This window comes from Urocitellus parryii, chromosome 9 (assembly GCF_045843805.1).
Source record: "Urocitellus parryii isolate mUroPar1 chromosome 9, mUroPar1.hap1, whole genome shotgun sequence".
NCBI classification, from domain to species: domain Eukaryota; kingdom Metazoa; phylum Chordata; class Mammalia; order Rodentia; family Sciuridae; genus Urocitellus; species Urocitellus parryii.
This window is the reverse complement of record NC_135539.1, coordinates 116,817,456-116,839,412: the sequence shown is the minus strand read 5'-3', so window position 1 is coordinate 116,839,412 and position 21,957 is coordinate 116,817,456. Positions and strand designations below refer to the sequence as shown.

The 21,957-nt window shown below is 54.1% G+C and overlaps 1 protein-coding gene across 1 annotated transcript in view; it reads right to left on the bottom strand.

The window, feature by feature from the left end:
- Kif21b (kinesin family member 21B) overlaps positions 1 to 21,957 on the bottom strand; it is a 44,351-nt gene that overhangs the window by 4,696 nt on the left and 17,698 nt on the right. The window contains exons 10-32 of the mRNA XM_077802946.1: positions 21,723 to 21,838; positions 21,007 to 21,202; positions 19,685 to 19,874; positions 18,850 to 18,913; positions 18,527 to 18,745; positions 18,034 to 18,115; positions 17,532 to 17,649; positions 16,539 to 16,730; positions 14,863 to 15,062; positions 11,628 to 11,735; positions 11,033 to 11,101; positions 10,397 to 10,629; positions 10,071 to 10,218; positions 9,654 to 9,848; positions 9,456 to 9,557; positions 7,848 to 8,013; positions 7,637 to 7,688; positions 7,405 to 7,462; positions 6,396 to 6,601; positions 6,240 to 6,314; positions 4,382 to 4,495; positions 2,750 to 2,788; positions 713 to 849 (exon numbers count right to left, since the gene is read on the bottom strand). Of these exons, the coding sequence (XP_077659072.1) occupies positions 713 to 849; positions 2,750 to 2,788; positions 4,382 to 4,495; positions 6,240 to 6,314; positions 6,396 to 6,601; positions 7,405 to 7,462; positions 7,637 to 7,688; positions 7,848 to 8,013; positions 9,456 to 9,557; positions 9,654 to 9,848; positions 10,071 to 10,218; positions 10,397 to 10,629; positions 11,033 to 11,101; positions 11,628 to 11,735; positions 14,863 to 15,062; positions 16,539 to 16,730; positions 17,532 to 17,649; positions 18,034 to 18,115; positions 18,527 to 18,745; positions 18,850 to 18,913; positions 19,685 to 19,874; positions 21,007 to 21,202; positions 21,723 to 21,838 (3,079 nt within the window). The remainder of the gene's footprint in view (positions 1 to 712; positions 850 to 2,749; positions 2,789 to 4,381; positions 4,496 to 6,239; positions 6,315 to 6,395; positions 6,602 to 7,404; positions 7,463 to 7,636; positions 7,689 to 7,847; positions 8,014 to 9,455; positions 9,558 to 9,653; positions 9,849 to 10,070; positions 10,219 to 10,396; positions 10,630 to 11,032; positions 11,102 to 11,627; positions 11,736 to 14,862; positions 15,063 to 16,538; positions 16,731 to 17,531; positions 17,650 to 18,033; positions 18,116 to 18,526; positions 18,746 to 18,849; positions 18,914 to 19,684; positions 19,875 to 21,006; positions 21,203 to 21,722; positions 21,839 to 21,957) is intronic.

Below are 21,957 nucleotides of genomic sequence, written 5' to 3'. Positions count from 1 at the left end.
TGCATGTCCTCGAGAAAAACTCAGGGGAAAGAAGTTGGCGAGAGCTTTGAAACAGGGCTAGTCCAAGGTATCCTGAGCTAAAACAAAACTCCTAAGCCTTTGGTGCCTATTCCTACAGATGCCAACACTGCCTAACTGAATAAGGAAAACTTGAAAAATATAGGAAAACTTGAAAGACAATCAATCGTACCCTTTATTGCTACCTCCCTCCTGCTGTGGATGCACATATCTGTATATGTACACATGCCTGTGTTTCTATTAGGCACGCACGCACGCACGCATGCATGCACGAACACATGACTACTACAGATGTGTACTTTCTGCTGGTCAAATTTCTGTGCTGTTGTGTCTTAGAAGCATGAATCTGCGGGGCTCTGCTGCTGAGGTCAGAGGACTGGCTTAGCTAAGATGCCGGGTGATGTCTGGAGAGTGGTGGTGTTGGAGGACCAAGATGTGCCTGTAGGTTGGACACCTGAGAAGCTTCCTGAAGTTTCTAAGGAAGATCTGGAAGACGTGCTAGGTGGAGTCAGCAAGGCCAGCTGCATGGGATGGGAGCCTTGAGCCAAGGCAAGGGACACAGTGGTAAGCAAGTTGACCTCAGAGCCTCAGCTCATGGGAGCTTTGTGTTCTTATCTGCTTCGTAGCTCACTCTGGCAAAGGAAGGGTGGGTGAGGGACCCTAACCATATCTGGCCAGCCATAGTCCCACTTACCTTTGGACCCTGTGAAAAGCAACTCGTCTGTGGCGTCCAGGCAGAGGATGGGCTTGGTGTGGCCCTCGGCCACAGACACACACTGCAGCGGGGCTGTCCGTGCACCCTTAGCTCCTCCAACGGGGGTGATGATGCCCCTTCCCGGGAGAGAGGGAGAAAGGACGTGCCTGTCAGCCGGGGATACTATAGCCAGGCTGATCCAGGTACATGGGGAAGGTGGGGTCCGGGCAGGGAGGAGATGAGGGCCTAATGACAGACCCCAGGATCTTCTTCAGCCAAACTCCACCAAGGTCCGAGAGCAGAGAAGGGCTGCGCAGGGCAGCAGGGACCATCTGGTAGAGTAACAGCCAGTCACCAGCCTGAACAATTCTGGGGGAGCAAATCCCATGCTAGGCCCCAGTGGAAAGAGCAGAAGCATGGGCCCTGCCCTCAGAGTCCCCATCTGATGCTGTCTGATCCAGACCCTGAGTCATAAGAGCAGTCCCAGGCGGGCAGGGCAAAGGCCCAAGTGCTGGAATTGACCCTTGCAGCTCCCAACAGTCTCCACGCTGCTTCAGTTACGCAGTGTGAGGGGAAGGGAGCAGAGAGGGAGGACCCAGGCCACCACCCTCCCAGGCGCCCTGCACAACTTCCATTTGCTAGTGTTAGCCTCTGGGGCTGGCACCTCCCAACCAGTGAGACTCACCTGCCCACGCCCACTCACCCACCCACCCAGGGGCCCCTGCTGGACCAGCATGGGCAGGTCTGCGTCTGTCATTTATAAAGGGATAAATCCCTGGAGGGACCCCAGTTGAGCTCGGGATTAGGATATTTGTGGCCTTTCTAGAAGGAGGCTATACGGACCTGGAACGGCACCTCCTTGCCCTGAGAGGTGATCAGGCAGAGGCCAGTGAGTGTGAGGGTTTGGCTATACCAGGCTCCTGGGGGCTCTGAGGATGATTTTTATTTCCTGAGTGAGGGCCTTTTGGCTGAGTTATAACTGGAAATATATTCTAGTTCTTTTTTAAGGAGAATGCTGCTCCTGACATCGACCCTGTGGCCAAGGGTTTACTGAAATGATCAATGTCCTACCCCAACAGCGCTTCTGGAACAGACCCTGTGGACTTGGTCACGCCCTCCCTCCAGGACCAGTGCTTGGACACACCCAGCTGCCAACCAAGCACATGCACAATAGCTCCCCAGGATGCTCCTGCTCCCCACTTATGACACTGGTGTGGGCCGAGTTAGCCAGTTAATGGAAACTGGTGAAAGGAGAGTCCTCCCTACAGTGAGAGGCTTGCTGTCCAGGCCAGCAGTTCCTGGGGGAAAAGCAAACTAACAAAGGTCGACACCAGGGCTGGAGAACGGATCGGAGCCCTTCACTTGCTGGGGGCTCAGGCCCTCCGGGTCCTGAGACTCGCTCCGGGTTGTGGGGTGTTGTGCTGGGTTGCCCGGGAAACAGCCTCTGGTCATCCCACAGGTTGAGGTGGCAGGAGGCACCTGCACATCTGCACACCAAGAGATGTGGGACCTCCTTGGCGCCCCCCCCCCGCCCCCGCGCCAGCCAACGTCTGAAGGGCTCCCCTACTGGCATAAGCTAAGTCACAAGGATTTTAAGCACAGCCACCGGAGCCACCAACACCCAGGAAAAGAACAGCAGCCCAGCTGCGGCGCCCACGGCCTTTCCCCTGCCCTCCGTCCCTTAGCAGCTCAGCTCTGGCCCCAGCCACCCCAGGCTTCCATGCTCTGCCCCTCCCTGCTCAGGCCAGGAGGGAGAAGAGAACAGGGTGGGCCACAAGCAACTGCACCCCCTCCCCAAGCCCCCAGCTCCAGCCAGGCCCGGCACAGTCAGAGGCCACGGGGCCACCTTGAGAGAGAGGAACCATGGGGCAGGAAGAAGTCTCAGGAGGGACATGGCGGAGGGGAGGCAGGGTTCTGGGAGAGGAGGGGCTGCATGCTGAGGACAGGTGTGCAGGCGGGAGGGGCAGGTGCAGCGAGAGGCAGAAATGAGAGAAGAGAGCCAGAGGGGACCAAACACAAGAGACTTTCTGTGTGTACCTCAGGACCTCCGACAAAGAGGAGTCGCTGTCATCAGACCTGGGGAGGGCAGAAAATTAGCTGGATTAGGGGAGAGAGGAAAACACACACAGGAATGGCAGAGGTGGTGGCAGCAGCGCAGGGAGGTCAGGGGCGGTTATTCTCTTGGAGGGGGTGAGAGAGGCAGAGGAGGAGAGCCTTCGGGGAGAGCAGGGAAGGAGGCAGGGATAGGCTGGCCTGGGAGCCGAGGCTCCCCCCGGAGCGGGCCAGCAGAGAGTCCCTCAGCTTGCCTGGTGGGAGTGAGAGGGGCCACAGGAGATGGGAGGCCACTTTTCCACTTGGGGAAGTGGTTCCCGGCTCTTCGCTGGTTCCAAGCTCTCTGGCTGCCTGACTGCCTCACCTGTCCCACCTCAGTGATCCTGTACCCTCCAGGGCCAGAGGAAGCCATTGGTGGCTTCCACCCCTGCCTAGGAACTAGCTTCTTCCAGCAACTCCTCAGGACTCACTCACATTTACAAAGCCCACTGTCCCCAGGGAGCCGAGTGGGACCATGCCGAGAGGATGGCTTTATATCACACACGGATCCCAAGACTGGAACCACTGGATTGAACCAAGGCCCCCAAAAGACCACCACACCAGGAGGGTCAGCGTCCCATCCCAGCTCTTGCAAAACAGGGCCAGTCCAGGTGGCCATAATGGCACATAGGAGGGGTGCTCCTGATGGGGGAGGGCCAGCAACTCCCACAACAGTAGCCCAAGCTGAGGCAGGTTTGGGGAAGGAAGGTGCACCCGGGGTACTGGGTCTGAACCCCAGAGTCAGCATTCAGGGAGCAGCATTTTGGCTCAGGAAGGAGTGTTTCTGCAGGGAGGGGGACAGGGTGGACATCACGATGGAGGATAAGCATTTTCTAACGTGGGCTCCCCTGAGAGACATGATATCATTGTCCCTTGCAGTACAGAAGCTTTTAGGGAGCCTAGAGAGGAACACAGGGACAATATTGCTCTCCCTGTTAGGGGCACCAGGCTGGTGAGAATTAAAAGTTCCAGCTTGGGCCCTATTTAGTCACTTTCTAGGACTGGGCCCCCTTCCTCCTACATGAAACGGGCTGATTGACAGTTCCAATGAGTCACAGATGGGAAAGCCAGCAGTAAAGCAAGTTGAGCGCCTTCTGGATGCAGGGATTGCAGTTAACACACATTACACTACGAGCAATTAGTGCTACAACAGAGCTGTGAGGATGGGTGAGCCGAGCCCTTCATGTGAAGGTGACTCAAGGTCGTGTCTGTGGTCGGTTAGGGTACTGGTTGAAGCTGAAGGAAGGGGCTTCAGAGAAAAGCAAAGAATCAGCTGAGGCAGATGGAAAGGGCAGTTCTGGGGAGCCCTCTGGTGTGCCAGCCCCACCGGCCAGCGCCTCCTCACTGCCCCAGCCCCCATCCCAGTGGCTTCCTTCCTGCCCTCTCCTGAGGTCCAGCATGCTCGGGAAGGGAAGGGCCTATAGTCAGTACAGAAAGGATGGGGAGTGTCAGGGCCTCCTGACACTTAGGCATGGGGTCTGCCCGGCTCTTCCTGCCTGTCTCCAGCAAGGCCCAGCCCTCAGGCTCCCTGCTCCTCCTCTGTGCCCTCCCTGTCTTGCCCCTGAGCCCTGCTCTTACTTGTCCAGTGCTGACCCCTGGCTCTGATTACTGGTGAGACGAGAGAAGACGTTGCGGTCATTGCGGGGCCGGGTGGGAGGGGAAGATGGAGGCGTGAATCCCACATCTGTGGACCTGGTGAGCAGGGACAGAGAGCGGCATCTGTGAGTGACCACCCCTGCCCACAGGCCACCCCCAGAGCTGGGTTTCCACCTTGTCTCAGAGCTCAGCCCACATCTAGGTTCCTAGGTACTACTCTTCAAAATCCATTGTCCTGGGACTTTTAGTGCAGTGAGAAAACTTGTCACTTAAATATTCATGTTCCTAGCGAGCTTGTTTCAGCTCTGACACTGGAACAAGTGTCCTGTTCATCATCGATTTAGATCCATGAGATTTTTTTTAAACATTTTTGTGTGTTTTGATGATGATGATTTCAATTTTTTAAAATGGTCCCCAAACATAGTACCAAAGTGCTGTCGGGTATTCCTAAGCTGTAAGCAGGCTGGGAAGTGCCTTATGGTTTAAAAATCTGCGGGTGCTGTGCTTGTGAGCGCAATGCTAATTGTCAACAAAGTATATTAATTAAGGTGTCTTGAAGTAGAAACACACGTAAAATGTGTCATGTGCTGCTCGGCCACTGAAAATGTCATGAGCCGAGGCTCGCAGAAACCATACCCTCCATCTCCCTGGGGACCAGTGGCTCCTTACTCGCACAGTGCTCACTGCGACTTCACAGGACATAACAACCACCATGAATGATGACAGCTGACCATACCTCCAAGGGAGACCAGGATGTCATGGCACAGCCCATTCCAATACCCCAGGATCCTTCTTCTTGGGAAATTATCATTGGGTTCTGCCTAAACCTTTTCCCAAGGACCCACAGCCATGAAACAGGGCTCTTTGGAGAGTCATCGTGACTTTGCCTTAAATCCTGACTGCACTTAAAAATGTTCTCTCAGTTCAGAGATAAAGTGACAGGTTGTAAAGCTTCGAGTACACAGACCATTCTCTACCAAGGCCACTTTGCAAGTCCCTCACGGGGGCTTCTGCAAAGGCTTTGGAGAAGGGAGAGCTGAGATCTTGAGTAAGTCCCCCTTCTGCCTCCCACCAAAACAGGTAGCAAAAGGTCAAGGTGAGCCAGTTTTCCCACTATTTAGCCATGTGACCAGGGGAAGGCCACCAAACCTCTGAAAATGAAGTATGCAAATAGAGGACCCCAACAGTCCTTCTGCAATTTCAGAAGCTCTGGAGGGCCTGGCCCATGTGCATCTGAGCAGCTGAAAGTTACTGTGCTGTTCTGTAGCTCTCTGGTTTTTCTTTTAATTTCTAGACTCCTCTCATAACAGGAGGTCTTAAAAAGAGTCAAAGCTCAGGCCTGGGATTGTGGCTCAGTGGTAGAGCACTTGCCCAGCATGCATGAGGCACTCCGTTCAATTCTCAGTACCACATACAAACAAACAAACAAACAACAAAACAAAACAAACAAAAGAAAAACTAAATAAACAATAAAGGTAAAATATTGGAAAAAAAAAAAAAAGAGTCAAAGCTCCCAAGGACCCAGAGTCATGAAACAGGGCTGAAGCAAATCAGGACAATGACAAATCTAAGCTACTACAAAGCCACCTATGTTGAGTGCACATCAGCACACATTTTAACTATTTGGCTTGGCTACCCAGGTGCCTTATGGAGATGACACATCCCAAGCCCACAGCTGATGGGGTACAAGGGACCATGGGAGTAGCTGAATGACTCAGTCTAGCCAGCCCAGATTAGAAAGCACACATGATAATCTACAGAGTGGAATTCCACAGCCTTTCACACACCCAAACACTACACTGGCAGTGAATCTGGAGCTGATTCTAGAAGAGGTTCTCACCTGATGGGCTGACCCCGGTCATAGGACTTCCTCCGGGTCAGAGGGGACGTCTCTGTGCCTCGAGACTGCCGGGGGCTGGAACAGAGGGTCCAGTCAGGCCCAGGCCCAACTCCCTGCCCACCCTGACCCACCCACATCCCTGGCTCCCCTCCTTACAAAGTACTGCCCCGGGTGGGCAGGCTGACGGTGCGTGAGACCTTGTCTCGGTAGTAGGGATCACGGATGGAGAAGCCCACCCCATCTTCTTTGATCTCAACAAGGGAGGCCAAGGACTTGGTGATGTTCTTGGTGGAGATGTCCAGTGGGGGCCCCAGGCACTCAGCTGACACAGCCTTCATTTGGGCAGATAGCTTGGGCTCTCCCTAGAAAGGAAAGAATCAGATGGACCAATTTGCCCACACAGGATGGCCCAGGAAAGGGAAGTCGGGGGAAATCCTTAGCATGGAAATGGTGCAGGCTTGGCCTAAGGAAGAAGAGCTGATGGAAGGACCCAGACAGACGTCACTCAGATACCATCTTCTGTGCTCCACAGCTAAACTCTCCAGGTGTCTGGAGAATCCAGGGCAACTGAAATTGTTTTGTTGCTCTTTATTAAACTATGCAAACCACAGAATGCCCAGACTGACTTCTTGCTGGAAATCAGCTTATCACTTTACCCCCAAAATATGCATAAAATTCACAGCTTCTTGTCTGTGTTTTTTCCCCCTTTTTTTCTTTAAAAGTCTTGGGTCTTGTTTCAGTCTAACAACTGATACCTGATGTTAGGTAGACTCTCTCACTGTTGATTCCTACACTGTTGAATCAACCATCTGCAGGTAAAATAACTAGACACCTAGGGTTAGGATTTGGCTCAGACCATGGTGAGGGTCTTGAGTGGGGAAGGGAGAAGTTTTTGAAAATGGGGCCTCTGGATGTGGTGATGTCACTAGGCAGAATGGAAACAAGCCAGCAGTGGCTCTGGTCACTTTTTCTACCTTCCACCCACCTCAAAAAGGATGGACTAGACATACCCCAATTCTAGGCTAGATTCTTCTTGGCACCTCTGTTCCAGCTGGGGGCAATATTAGGGCATGGACAGGGTGAGCCAAAGTCACAGTAAGATAGGGTCCAGGCTATGGGAGGCTGGCCCTAATGTACCTACTGCATGACTTCCAGGGGGACTCACCTTGAACTTGAAATCATCATGGCTGGTGGAGCCTTTCATGGTGAATGACTGGGAGAAGCTGAGGAAGAAGCAGAGAGTTTAGGATCCTAATATCCTATTCTCTTGGCTCTCTGGGACTTAGACCTGTAGGTCTCAAAGAGCCCCCCAAACTCAGGCTTAGCCCTGGGACCCTGGGCAACTCCTTCTCTGAGCGCCAGGTGTGCTGGGCTCTCTCTCCCAGGTGGGAACTCACCTCCCCTCAGAGAATTCTGAGACTTCCTCGTCTGTGCTGGCATAGCCATTCTCTGTGGGTGGAAGGGAGGGTGGAGAGACCCCATCAGTGTGGGGAAGGAGGGATGGCCTCCCTCCCTCCTGCATCTGACCCTCAGGGATAAGACCAGGGCTTCTGGGGGAATTCTGAGGAAGCAGGGGCCTCCCCAGGGGTAGAGCCCACCTATACGCACCCTGCTGTACATTGTAGATGAGGGCCTGCAGTTCGGGGTGTGCCTCGGCCTTCTCACGCAGGGCGTCCAGGAGCAGGTGGTTCTGGGAGGAGCCTGCCATGTCTGTCTGCTTCAGCCGTCCCTCCAACAGCCGGATCTGGGCCTCCTTCTGTGCCACTTGCAGCCCCTGATGGCGGGAAGCAAGGCCTGGAATTAGCCTTCCTGGCTTTGGGGGTATGCCCCGACCCTTAGCACCCATGTGCACAGCTTGGTGGAGGTCACCTTAGGATACACCCTGTTATGAGCTAACTTGTGTCCCCCCAAATTCATAGGCAGAAGTCCCCCTCATTACTTCAGAATATGTTTGGAGACAAGGCCTTTAAAGAGGTAAATAGGGTAATATGAGAACATATGGGTGGGCCCTAATCCAAAGGGACTGATCTCCTTTTAAAAAGAGATTAGGGGAGCTAGATGCAGTGGGGTATGTTTGTAATCTCAGCTACTCAGTAGGCTGAGGCAGGAGGATTGCAAGTTCAAGACCAGCTTAGACAATTCAGTGAGACCCTGAATTTATCAAAATAAAAAATAAAAAGGGCTGGGGATGGGCTGGGGTTGTGGCTCAGTGGTAGAGTGCTTGCCTAGCATGTGTGAGGCACTGGGTTCGATTCTCAGCACCGCATATCAATAAATGAATAAAATAAAGGTCCATCAACATCTAAAAAAATTTTTAAAAATGAAAAGAAAAAAGTCTGGGGATGCATCTCAGTGGTAGAGCACCCCTGGGTTCAGTCCCCAGTAGAAAATGTGTGCGTGCACACACACACACACACACACACACACACACACAGAATGATTGCAGATATAAACAGGGAAGACTGAAAACACAGGGAGGAGAAGACTGCTATCTATAATCACACAGAAGAGGCTTCACTTTGACTTTGAACCTCCTAGCCTACAAAACTGGAAGACAATAAATCACTGTTGCTTGAGCCTCCCAGTTTGTGGCACTTTGTTACGGCAGCCCTAGCACACTCAAGCAGTCCCTAGACACAAAGCAGAGCTGAGAGGAGTCACTGGGGATAGGGTGAGGAGTCACGGAGGGCAAACGCTCCCGCCCTCTTCTGAGTCATACTGCATGCACACCAGTGGTGTCTGTTCCCAAGAGGGAAGAGAAGAGAGGAGCCCAGAAACCCCGAGGGATGCCTAATGTTCTGGGATAAACCCTGCTGGGCAGAATGTGGTCTGTCTGTCTGTCTCCTGCTTCTCCACCCCAATGTACACACACTTCTCCCTCTACCTCCAACACACTCAAGCCCAGCCTTGCTGTGGATGGGCCTGGGCCAGACACCCAGGGTCACCTTTAATTGGGGCCCTGCTGCGTGCCAGGTGCCATGCCAGGCCCTATACAGGCATTGTCTTGTTAAAGGCATGAAACAAGCTACAAGCCTGGTATTGTCATCACCCCAGTTTTATAGCTGCAGAATCCTAGGCTGGGAGGCCAGGAGGCTTGCCTTGGCCTGTGAGTGACGCAAACGAGGAGGAGTCAGGCCTGTGGGCTGCACTACTAGGTTATGTCACGGTGGCGCCTGTGCCGGCCGGGACCCCTGAACAGGTCAGCGGCAGTCTCACCTTGTCAATGGACGCCTTGAGGAAGTTGTCCAGCAGAAGGCGGGCTTCGGCCAGGGAGCAGGAGCTGATGACCACCGAGGTATCCGTGGAGTCCAGCTCCTCCTGGGACCAGGAGACAGAGACCCTCATCAGCTGGGGCTGCCCCTGCCCACCCATCTCTCCCACCTTTTCCCCCAGCCAATCCCGTCCTATAGCTACCTTGGTCTCCTCCAGCTGCATGATGGTGGCCTGGCAGTCGGTGATGCTGTCATTGATGTAGTCGATGTTGGCTGCCAGCACCTCAATCTCCTCGGCCAGCTCCTGCAGCCCCTTCTCCTCCTCCGGGCTCTCGGCCTGCAGCCGCTCACGTTTCCTCCGCAGCGCCTCCTGCAGGAGGAACAGCTCCTCCCTTTTCTGGGGGGATGATGATGGAGGACCATCAGGGTCTCAGGGGTCTGCCCTGTCCTGCCCACAGCTCCCACCCCAGGTCTCCAGCCCGTGAAGGGCCCCAGCACCTCTGGATTCCAGAGCAGGCACCAGGAGCCCAGAGAGAGGGGGCTGGGAAAGGTCTGAGGAGCCAGGGTGACGGAGGATAAGTGCAGAGTGGGAAGGGCAGGAGGCGGGAGGCAGGCCCACCTTGATGAGCCTCTCCATGTCAGCTTCCAGGTTGACAATGGTCATTCTCTGCATGACAATATCAATGATCCTCCGTTCCAGGGACTGCCACTTGAGTCTTGCAGCCTTACTGAAGCTCTGGCTGGCCCCCTTCTTCTGGAACTTCTTTCTGGGAGGCAGAGGCAACAGGGGATTGGGTGTGACTCCTCTTAACCTCCGCAGCTCCACTGAGCCCCCATCAGGAGCTGACAGCCCTGGGGACTAGAGCACTGGCCTCATTCTGATCCTACCCCCCATATTTCCACCTCTGGGCCCACACAGGCCAAGGCACCACCAGTCCACCTCACCTGGCCGGGCGGGTACCATTGACGGTGTTGGCAGGATGGTCACCCAGGAAGTGGTTGATCTTGCGGTTCCACTGGCGCACAATGCTGGAGACAGAGCGGGCCCCCGACTCGGCCTCAGAGGAGGTGGTGCTGGCCGACACCTCAGCTCCAGAGTCCAGCATGGGTGGCTTCAGCCCTGCGCGCCCTGCCACCCGCTCCGACATGGGCTTGGCCAGGCGCCTCAATGCAGAAACCTGGAGGCAAGAAAGGGGGGCCCAGTGAGCAGGGTGAACTAGAGCTACACAGCTTCGGGGTAGGGACCACTCTGTGTGAGCCCAGGGTCACAGAAGGGCCAAGAGGGCTGCCTGATGTGAAATGAACATAAGATCTGCCACTATTTTCCCTTTCTTTTTTAAGCGATCAGCTCAAGTATTGGGGGACAGAGCCTGCAGCCTGCCCTCTAGACTCAGCCCTCCCATTGAGAAAGCGCTGCTCTCAGCCTGGCAATTCCGCCTGATTGATGGTGTTTGTTGAATGGAACAGGGAGACCCAGGGCCACAGGCAGACTAGCCCCCTTCTTTCTCCCCAAAGGAGAGCAACACGAGGGCCATGCGGCAAGGACAGGACCTTGTGCTGGGCCAGTCCAAGAGCACCTACCTCCTGGGTTTTCCTCCTCAGGACCATTTCCTGCTGCCGCTTCTGGGATTCCAAGGCCCGGATTTGAAACTGTGGGTCAGAGAGGAGGGGCAAGGTCCACACTCAGACACAGAGACCCTTTCTGCCCAGACTGGGCTGGGGATGAGCTGGCCAGATCTGCAGCCAGAAGCCTGGATTTTTCTCACGTTGGGTGAATCTCATGCAGCAAAAATGTTGATAAAATGGTCCCCAGAGTAGAGTTCCCTTCGCTGGAGGTTGAACTAAAGACCCCTTGGCCTCATCTCCCACTCTGGATTAGGGAGCTCAGCCTTGCTGGACTTCTCTGCTGGGTCTGAAGCTGCATGTTTCTGGTTTGCTGGTGACCCTGAGCAAGTTCCTGACCCTCTCTGGGGCTCAAGCCTTCCCTTGGAATATGTGGGGCCAGGCTAGAGGCCAGGCTAGTGGTCCCGCCCTTCTGACAGGCTGTGTTCTACTTCAAGCATTACGGCTTAGGGCAGCAGGAATTGGAGCCTGCTTGACCGGGAGGGGTGGCCAGGTGCACAGGGAAGCTGGGAGTTGAGGCCGAAGTCTCCTGGAGTCTTCCAGGGTCTCTCACCTCCTGCCGCCGCTGCTCCTTCTTGAGCTGCGCGATCTCCCGGTTCCTCTTGGTCTCCACCAGCCGGCGGCGCTGCTGCTCCTCCCGCATCTGCTTCATCAGGGCCACCTGGTTCAGGCAGGGCAGAGGCCGTGGTGAAGGTGGGCTTGAAAAGGGGTGGCCCACGTGCTCCAGGGAGTGGCTGGCTCCGAGGATATTGAATAGAGGTGACAGCCTGTCACACAGCACCAGCTCAGTGTTCAAGGGTCTGGGGCAAGGGGTCCGCCCCCTAAACCCTCCAAGGAGGTTGGCACTACCTGAGCAACCTGCTAGAAGGAGTGGCCTTACAGCCAGCCTCGCAGTGCAGGGACTACTGATCTGCAAGGTGCAACTCTGCCCCTGCCCAAAGCCACCATCCTGGGTCTGATCGTTCTAGGTCAGCCGAGTTGGCTGGAGGCAGGTAATCCTCTCTCCATCTGACAGCCTGAGCTATGAAGGTCGGGGCTGGATTCCAGGGTCAGGCTCATAAGGACAGCAATAAAATTCACCATTATTTACTAAGAACCAGCATTACCGTTCCTGTTCAATAAATAAGGAAATGAGCATCTGAGAGATGAGTGACGAATCCAGGTGGTCTTCCTACAGCCCCAGGCAGGGCACCACAACAGATCAGAACAAGAATAGGGACCATGTATAGAGTGCCTGGAACCCAGAGTTCTCCGACGTCTAGCCAAAGGCACAGAAGCACCATTAGTATGGCTGGAGATGACCCAATTGTTGGGAGGCCACTGTCCTGAGGCCCTGCATCATCTGCCTCCCCTTCCTGGGGCCCTAACACAGGAGTGCAATGAGCACAGTACTTCCCACAGCTTCCAGGTAGTGGTGGCAGGAGAATCACCATGGGGGCTGGTCCTGGCTCTGCCACAGAGGCCTCCGACATCACAGGAAAGTCACCAACCTGTCCTGTCTGAGGACAGGTAGGACAGGAAAAGGCATAGGAAGGAAGGAGAGAGATTCCAAGGCAGCCAGCGCTATCAGGGTTGGCTTCTCCCTGGCAGGGAAGGCTCTGAAGGGGTGTCTATAGAGCAGAGGTGGGCTTGTTGTTACGGGGTCTTTGGGGTCTAGACTGAGTGTTCTTCCAAAGGACTGAGATTGGGAAGTCCAAGTCAAAGCCTCAGCTAACAATGGGCCTGAAAACTCTAGCACACTGCGAGCTGAGGCTCCTGGGGAGGAAACATGTCTTCCTGGACGAAGGTCCATCCAGCACATCACATGCGTGGTGGAGCCCCACGGTGGCCACACGAAAGTGATGGTCTCGGAATGGGTGAGAGCATCCCAGGTAGACAACAGTGCTGAAAGGGGCCTCAGTTCCTGGGAGAGCCTTGCTCTTAAGTCCTAAAGTACATGGCAGTGCGTCCTCTCCTAGGGGACCCTGCAGCTGCAGGTCCTACCCTATGCAGTCCTGTGACTCACTGGGGCCTGCAGCTGGAAGGTGCTGGGAAGGGTCTAAGCACTGGCTTTCATGGCATCTGGTCAGAATCCTTGCTGCTGCTTTTTCTGTCCTTCCAACAGAAAACCTGGGCCCCTGGACTGTAGGGGTGCCCCTGGGATGATTCTAGGCCATTCTTTCCACTTCTATCCCTGGGCTCATAGAAGCACAGGCAGGTGGGCAGAGCTGGGCCTCAGCAATCCCAAGACTGAAACACACATAAATGTATGTGGATCCTTCTATCTTTCAAACATACCCTGGGTATCAATTATTTTTCCAGACTTCAGAGCCCTAAGAGAATGTTCCCTCCTCATGAGAATCAGGCCCAGCTGAAATGGGAGCTGGCTGGGAGAGGCTGGGCCTGAAGGGGAATGAGCCAGGAACCCCCAGGGACACAGAATGGGGATGAAGAGAAAAGCACCCAGAACTGCTCCGGAGTTGCTACTGAAGTTGCCCCTCCACCTGAGGATGTCAAAGACCCACCCGGCCCTCCCTCTGCAACACCAGAGGGCGCCCAGGTCTGGGGGAATCTGTGGGCACTTCAATGTCATTTGCATCTTGTCCACAGGGTGGATGCACAGAAGTAGGAGAGTGGGGTTCCTGGGGACCAGCCCAGGTCAAAAAGGTCTAAGCACAGCAAGGCAGGGCCTTCTCTAATCTGGACTGGTCAGGCTGATGGAGCTCCTGGACCTGTGGCCTAGGCTTGGGGACACAGCCTGTGCAGAGGAGGTGGCTGATCTATGACAACAAGAGGTCCACCTTTTCTAAAAATCTATTCCAGCTATTCCCTGCATTCATGGCCGCTTGCCTCTGCATAGTGGTCAGCACTAATGAGTCAGTGGTGAGGACAGTCACTGGTGGCTCCTAGAATGTAGACACCTGTCCTATTGGTTCCACGCACTGGGGAACGCCCCTTTCCTGTGTATCTGCTCCCCAGGCCAGCTGTTGGGGCTGCCATCAGTAGTGCCAGGATTTACTAGGGATCCAGCCTAGGACTATGGAGAGCGAGGGGACACCAGAGCCTGAGGGTCAGGGCAAGAAGGTTCAGAGGGGGGGACATAAAGGGACCATGGATCTTTTACCTCCAGGCAGGAGCCAGACAGACTTGGAAGCATAAGACCTTAGCCCCAAACCAGGACCTCAGGGAAAGACCCCAGGCCCCAGAGACTCTGAGCCACAGCAAAGTGGGAGGAGGTATGTGCCACCTGAACACACACCAGCTAGTGAGGCTGAGGACTCCCAGCATCCCAGCACCGACTCCTTGTAGCTGGAATGGCCTTCTCTGAGCCTCAATTCTCCACAGAGTGGGAATAATAATAGGGTCGCTTCATAAGGTTCTCCTAAGGGCCACACAAGGCATGCATGTATAACTAGAGAAGGGCTTGGCCCCAGAAAGCCTGCCAGCAACATAATTATCACTGGGATTCAAGGCAAAGGTTACACCAAATCAGAGTCTTGTACATGCCCTGTGCAGGCAGGAATAACTGCAGTGCTGTTACCCACTAAAAGGGGACAGCACTGAGCAGGGAGCCCGGGTGTGTCCCCCAAGCACTGCGCCATCCAGGTTGCTGCATCCCGAATGAAGCAATTAGCTAAGAGGACAATGTGCGTGGCCAGGACAGGGTTAAACCAGGTAGTGATGGGTGTGTGGTGTGTGTGGGGGCGGGAATCCACACTTGTCAGCATCGATTATTTTTAACATGGAAAGTGGATTTGAAGGTGTGGCACCGTCCCATCTAGGCCTATTCCTAATACCCTTGGCCCTACCTTGGCCTTCTTCATCTCGGCCACCTCAGCCTGCAGTTTCTTCAGCTCCCTCTCATAGCGCGATTGGTTCTTGAGCAGCCGGGCATGCTCCTTCTGCGCGGCCTGCAGTTTCTGCAGGTCTCGGTTCATCTCCCGCAGTCTCTTCTCATAATCCGCCTTGATCTTGTTGGCCTTCTCCTCTGTGTAGCACTCCATGGTGCCTGAGAGCAGCAAGAGGCAGCCCTCAGCTCTGTGTGTTCCCGCTGAAGGTGGGCTCATCAACAGGGGAGGCAGGACGCTTGGGTTCTAGTCTCACTGAGCTACGTCGGGCATGAGGTCTCGCAACAAGGGAATGGGGCTATGGATGCCCAAGGCCTCTTCCTGCTCTGACTTTCTATTGGAATGTGAGATCTCATCTTGAGACCTGAGGCCCTGATCCCTAGCTTCCCATGAGGGTGGCTGCAGTCCACTCATGTGTGCTTGCTTCTGACCCATGATAACTGTGAGAGAAAGGAGATGGGACTAAGGGGAAGGGGAAGAGTGAGCAAGAGAAGATAGTGACATGAGCTAGAGCAGAAGGACTCAATGGGTTCCCTTCCCTAGGTGCTCCCTCCTGAACTGCCAACAGACATCTCAAACTGAACAGGTACAAAACCAAGTCCCAGTTTCCACCTCTCACTCCAGCTTAGAGGCATCCTTGGTTCCCCTCTCCCTCAAGTCCCCCACTCTAAGCACTGACAAAGCCTTTGGCTCGACCTTCAAAACATATCCAGAATCTTCCCATGTCTCACCACCTCCTGTCGGTCTTTTCTGGATCTTTATAACAATTTTCTAAACGGTCTCTACCCTCCATTTTTGTTCTCCTACACAACAGCCACAGTGAAGTTTTAAAAATACTTTTAAATTTCACATCATGTGCTTCTCTCAAAACCCGACACTGCCTCATCTGCAGAGTAGAAGGCAACTTCCTTCCCACGACGGGCATGACCTGCTCAGGGCTTTGGCATCTTTGGTTCACTCTGTTTGCAAGGCCCTTAGCATCGCTCATTCTGCTGTAGCACTACCTCATCTCCTTCCTGCCTCTGCTCAGTCACCTTCCCCAGGTAGTCTCCCATGACCAACCTAGTTCCAAGTGTCCCCCATCTTCCTTCCTTGCTGTATGTTTTAAAATATCCCTGATGACCATCTGCCATTCTAGAGATCACACTTATTTTGTTCACGTCTGTCTCTCTCTGCTAGAGTGTGCATTTCATAAGAGCAGGGGTTTTGCTCACGCCAACACCTCTAGAATCTAGGATAATGTCGGCTCCACAAGACACATCCAGCAAAGGCTTGCTGAATAAGACAAAGGAATGAATACATGAATAATGAACTGAACTGGGAGAAGAAGAGAGTAAGGAGACAGAAGTCAGAAGGTGGCTTATAAACGGGTGCCAGGAACTGAATGCCGGAGAAAAGGCCAGGAAGTGTCCTGTTCACCTGCCTAGCTACATGAAGAAATAAAAAGGATTAAAAGATCCTAATATGTGAGATGTTCGTTTTAAAAAGGTGAATTTAAAACATGGCAGAGGACCTGGGTGTGACATAAAACTTTCAACTGTGGCCCAAAGACGCCAGCTGCTGTGGGGTGTGCTTTTGACAGGGGAGGGGCTCAGGGGAAAGCAGGAGTTGGCGGGGGTGGGGAGTTCCGGCCTCACTGAGGTTCTGCAGCACACGGTCCCGCTCTAGCTGGGTGTCTCGGATCTTGTTCTGCAGCAGGATCAGCTTCTCCTCGTACTGGTGCTTGAGCGTCTGCAGGCGCCGCTGGCTGTTCTCCAGCTCATCAATCAGCTTCTGCTTGATCTCGATCTCACATGTCAGGTCGGCCAGGTCCGCCTGGAAGTTCACCTCTGCAGGGTCGGTGCAGAGCCAGGCTCAGACTGGCAACAGGGTAAGGGCCAGGTGGGGAGCACTCACCAGTCTAAGGAGGGGGTGTTTCCTCGTGTCAGCCATGACCAGAGGAAGGTGAAATGGTAAATCCAAAGTGGGCACAGTGCTGCCAAATATGGTAACACATTTAAAGAGCAGCCCCCAAAGGCACGCCTGGCCTCAAAAGCTGAGAGCAGGTCTAGACATCCTTCCCACTGCTGTCGGCTCCAGAGGCCAACATCCACCTGTTATAGATACATGGGACCCTGCCTGGGTGGAGAAGGGTAAAATGATTGAATGCACCTTGCAGAGCCATGGGCAAGAAATGGCAGCAAGACAGAGCTAAAGGGGCAGGTGTTCCCACTTAGAGCAGTGGGCTTTGGCACTAGTGAGATTTACATTCAATGCATTGCTCTGCCTGGACCAAACTGGGGAGAGTATGGACCTCTCTGAGCATGTTCCGTGGTGATGCAGGGAAAATAGCACCTATGCATGGGGTAGCAGTGAGGACTGGAAGAAGCCAGCACGTGAAATGCTGAGCTAATCCCAGTGGCTGGCACATGATAAGGGCTCAGTATTTGCATCATTATCATTACGGTCCTTGTTCTTGAATTCACAGCTGGGAGTTCTGAGCCTTGGACAACGACGATCTCAGAGAACTCAAGCAAGCCCGATCCCACCCCAGGGGCATCGGAACGTTCTCTGGGCCCAGTGCTGACAGGAAGCCCCACCCTGGGCACTGGCCACCGGTGTCTCGTGTCCCCCAGCCCGGGCCCCCGCACCCTTCTCCTCGGGGTCTGAGTCTGAGTCCACCAGGCTCTCCTCGCTGCCCGAGTCCTCATCTTCATCCTCACGCCCTTCCTCCTCCTCACAGCCACTCTCGTCTCGCTCTTCCTCCTCCTGGGCACCAGGCACAATTAGGGCTGTGCCTGGCCTCCAGGTAGGGGAGCCCAGAAGCAGAGGCCAGGCCAGATCCAATACCTCAGCTGGGTGAGGAGGGCTGGGGTCGGCCACACCCTCCCTCGGGGAAGACTACCCCCTCCCACAGTAGCCTGGGCACAGCCTCTCTGGAGGAGCCTCCATCCAGCCTCCTCTGGGATGAAGAGGAGGCCTGAGTGATGCAGATCACCACGGCAACCAGCCAGAGCTAATAGGAAGTGCCAGGATCGATGAAGGCACTCACCCCACTCCACCCTATAGGAAGGTGCTGATGGGGACCCCCAACCCCAGCAGGGACACAGGAGTAAACATGTGACCAGGAGGGGTGGGGGTGGGGGTCCTCACCTCCTCAGCCTCATTCTCGTCTGTCTCCTCACTGTTTTCCTGTTGGAGTTTTGCCCTCTTTTTGAAGGCTTCCTTCTCTGGACTGCTTGTGGAGTGAAGGGGAGCCCAGATTAGGGGGACTAGCCCTGGCTTGAGCAGGCAGGCGAGGAGGGTGGAGGGTGGGATAAGGAAAGCTTCCAGCCAGAGGCACTGGGGTAGGGCTGACTTCTTGCTCTCCTAAAAACCCAGTTGCTCTTTTTGGTCCTGCCCAGAATTAGCCTTGTGGGGTGGAGGGGGAGTACAGCATTGGAGGTGGTGGTGGCCGGGTCTCTGCCCAAAAGGCAGAGCAAATTTGCTCCACGAATTCCTACACAATAATGGGGGAGCTCCTGGGGATGGGGTGTGGGGCAATGGTGGTCCCCCCTGAACACAGGGGGGTCCATGTTCTTCTGGAAGGGCCCACTTGCAATTTCCCACCTCGGGGCTCTCAGGGAGGAGGCAGCCCTTTGCTTACCTCTTCCTCCGCTGCCTGACCTCCTTCTTCTTCAGTCGCTCCAGGTCCTGCTTGGCCCTGCGGATCACCTCAGAGGCATCCTCCATGGAGCTGGCTGGGCTGGCCCCAAAGGTGGGACCAGCTGGGGATGCTCCCAGGGAATAGGGGCTCCGAGCTGATGCCCTTGAGAGGCTGCGGCGGAGGGACTCATTCATGGCCTCACTCTCCAGGAGCTTTGTCCTGCATGGGAAGAGCAAGGGGGTGGGGCCAGGTGAGATGTCATCACCCTGATCTTGGTCTGGCCAAGGCTTCCTGCCGGCTCACACCTTCAGGGGCTCACTCACCGCAGCTCCTCAATTTCCCGGATATAGTTCTGGATCAGAGCACCGATGGCCTCGTTGCCGTCACCTGGAGGGCGGAAGGCAGAAGGAGCATGCAATAAAGAAGATGAGTGTCAGCAAGGACCTTCCCCTCTAAGACCAGTGACCTTGTATCTGTGCTTTCAATAGGGTGTGCACATGGACCTTCTCCATAAAGGAATCTCTAGCCAGGAAATATCTGTACACATCCACAGACAGGAAGCACTGTTGGTAAGAGGCAGAAAGTGGAAACCAGCTAAATGCCCGTCAGAAGAGGGCTGTTTGTTATTAATGATTCATCATCACCTACAGAAAACCATGTAGTAGTTTTAAAAAAATTAGGCTGGTTTTAATATAGAGATTTATAAAACAAAATGCTAAATGAAAAGGAGAAGTCATAAGAATAATATAAATGATCTCCAATATAGAAGTATATATTCATATACACACGAATACATTTAAACATACTTATACTTGAAACAGATGTACTGAGAAAGGTGTGGGGAAATATGTACTAAGTTGCTCCAGAAGGTTCCCTTCAGAGAAGCAGAAAGGACATGGTGGAATCTCAGAGGGGTTGGTGAGGGCACTTTAACCTCTAGCTTCATATACTGATGCAACACTTGCCTGTTTAAGAAGGATGTGTACATGTATTACTTTATTGTACAGAATTGTTTTAAAATTGGTTAAAAAGTGTGTGAATGGATCGACCTGTGCACTGGCTGGCCGGCCTGCTCTGCCTAACATCCTGGGGTGGGAGTGGAGAGAGGAGGGTTGAGCATATTGGTGCTCCAACTGGCCCTGGTGCATCCTGACTTACCAGCCTTGGCCAGAAGCAGATTGGCCTCCTGGCTCATGAGATGGGTGACACGGCTGTTGATGGCATCAATGGCTTCCTGCATGGCCTTCACCCGCAGCCGCAGTGCCCCATTCTCCTTCTGCAGCATGGCATTCTCCCGGAACAGGTCACTGTAGCCCTCGGCTCCATCCTCCCCAATCACCCGCTTGCCCTGGGAAAGGGAGCAGGCAGGGAGCAGTCAGGTACCAAATCTCACAGGGAAGTGGTAACAATGCTCTTCTCTCCACCAGGTCACCTGGCCTTTTTTAGGACATGGCAGCACTGCAGGGTCCCCTACCCCTGGTTTCCTAAAACATAGCTCCTGTCTCCCAATGCCCCAAACCCCCAAATATCCAAATTCGAGAACCAGCCATTCGAGGCCTCCCACTGTCTTAGCTTGACCTACCTTTCTGCCACTCATGTTTCTACCTCCACAAATACTACTCCAGAGGACAAAATCCTACCCGGGCCAGGCAGTTGTCATAACTGAGGGACTCAATCTGGTGTAAGGTAACAAGGAGTTGTGGAGACTGGAGCTAAAACTCAGAGACTTGATCTAAAGAGGCAGCCACCATGCATTCCAGCGATCTTCAGGCCATATGTAGTTAGAACTTGAAATTTTTCCAGAAAAGCTAAAACTCCCTGATTTTCAGAAAGGTTGATGACTAAGCAGTCTTTTAAAACATGTGCAAGTCAAACCAAAATCCATTCGTGCGCCATATTCAGGCCATGGGCCACAGGTTGGTGACTTCAAGCACAGTTATTGTAGTTATATGGAATTACACACTTCTTTCAAAGCACCCATTTTCTTCACTTTTGCTCCTACCTAGAATGCCTACCTGCTTCCTCTTTGTCCTCCAATATCTATATCAAAGCCCTCCTCTATGGGGCCTTCCCTGACTACCCAGAAAGCAAGACCAACTTTCTCTCCTGTCCCCCTGAAGCACAGTGAGTGACTGTTGGTCTCCACTGTCAACTTATCTATCGAAGCACAGCATTCTCATCTGTTCCAACACAGCATGTTCAGTGCGCATAAAAACACCCTGGACAGTGTCTGCCCTGGGCAGAATATCTATGCAAGGACTTTGCATTCTAAAACCTAGAGGGCTGGGGCTGCTGAAGTCACCTGGGTAAGTTCCTAACACTGAGCCCCATGCCTGGCACACAGCCATGCTCAGGAGGCACAAGGAGTGGATGGGCAGGTGATGGGGAGGTGGCAAGCACACTGAGGAACCACAGGGCAGGTGCAGAGCCGGGCACCTGCTTCAGCTGGAGTTCTGGGCAGAGCCCGGGAGCCTGCTCACCGCCTTATACTCCATCAACTCCATCTGCAGGCGAGCGATCTCAGCCCTCAGTGCGCTGATCTGCTGGCTCGTCTTGTCCTGGTTCACCACCACCTTGTTCTTGATGTTGCGGGCCCGGTTGGCGTATTTGAGTGTGTTGAGTGTCTCCATGAAGTCCCGATCTGAGGGGCTCACGCAGGCAATCATGATGGTCTGGCTGGGGGCGCAGTCAGGCCAGGGTGAGAGTGAGGGTGCGGAAGCTCTGCCCTCACCTGATGCCCCACTACTTTAATGCCTGAAGGACCTGGGCATTTGGAAGGGCAGGAGCTGGGATGCGGGTCTCTGGACCACCTGGCCAAGAATTTCCCCTGCCGGAGGGTAACCCAGTGAAGGGAGCTAGCCAGGTAGGAAAAGTGGTGGTGCCTAATTGCCAGAGTCCTCTGATTAGTGTTAAGGATGTGCCATAGCCCCTGCATTTTTCTAGCATTTTCTGTCTGTTCTTTCCTGAATGACTTCCCTGAGGAATATCTCTCCCCGTTGTGCAGATGAGGAAACTGAGTCTGAGCATAACTGGCCAAAGGTCATGGAGCCCTTCGAGGTCCCTGCCTAATCTTCAGCCTCGGATGGGAAGGCCTCTTCCTCCACAGGGCCATCATGCATCCAACCTTCACCTGGGTGTTCTCCAAAAACCTCCCTGCCTCCCCCACCCCTTCACAGGGATGTTGGTCATCAGATACCTGTTGCCCCCCAGAGAGTCCTGGAGGAGCCGAGTGAGCTTGGAGTCCCTGTAGGGCACGTGCACCACCTTCTTACTCTGGTCCCCCAGGGCGCTGATCACATTGCCCAAGGCCAGCTGCAGGAGACAGACCCTGTGCTCAGGAGTCACTCAGGGAGGGAGAGGCAGGCACCACACAGTCCCAAGCCATCTGTACCAGCCTTGCTGGCCCTAGCAGCCCACAGACCCCTGGATGG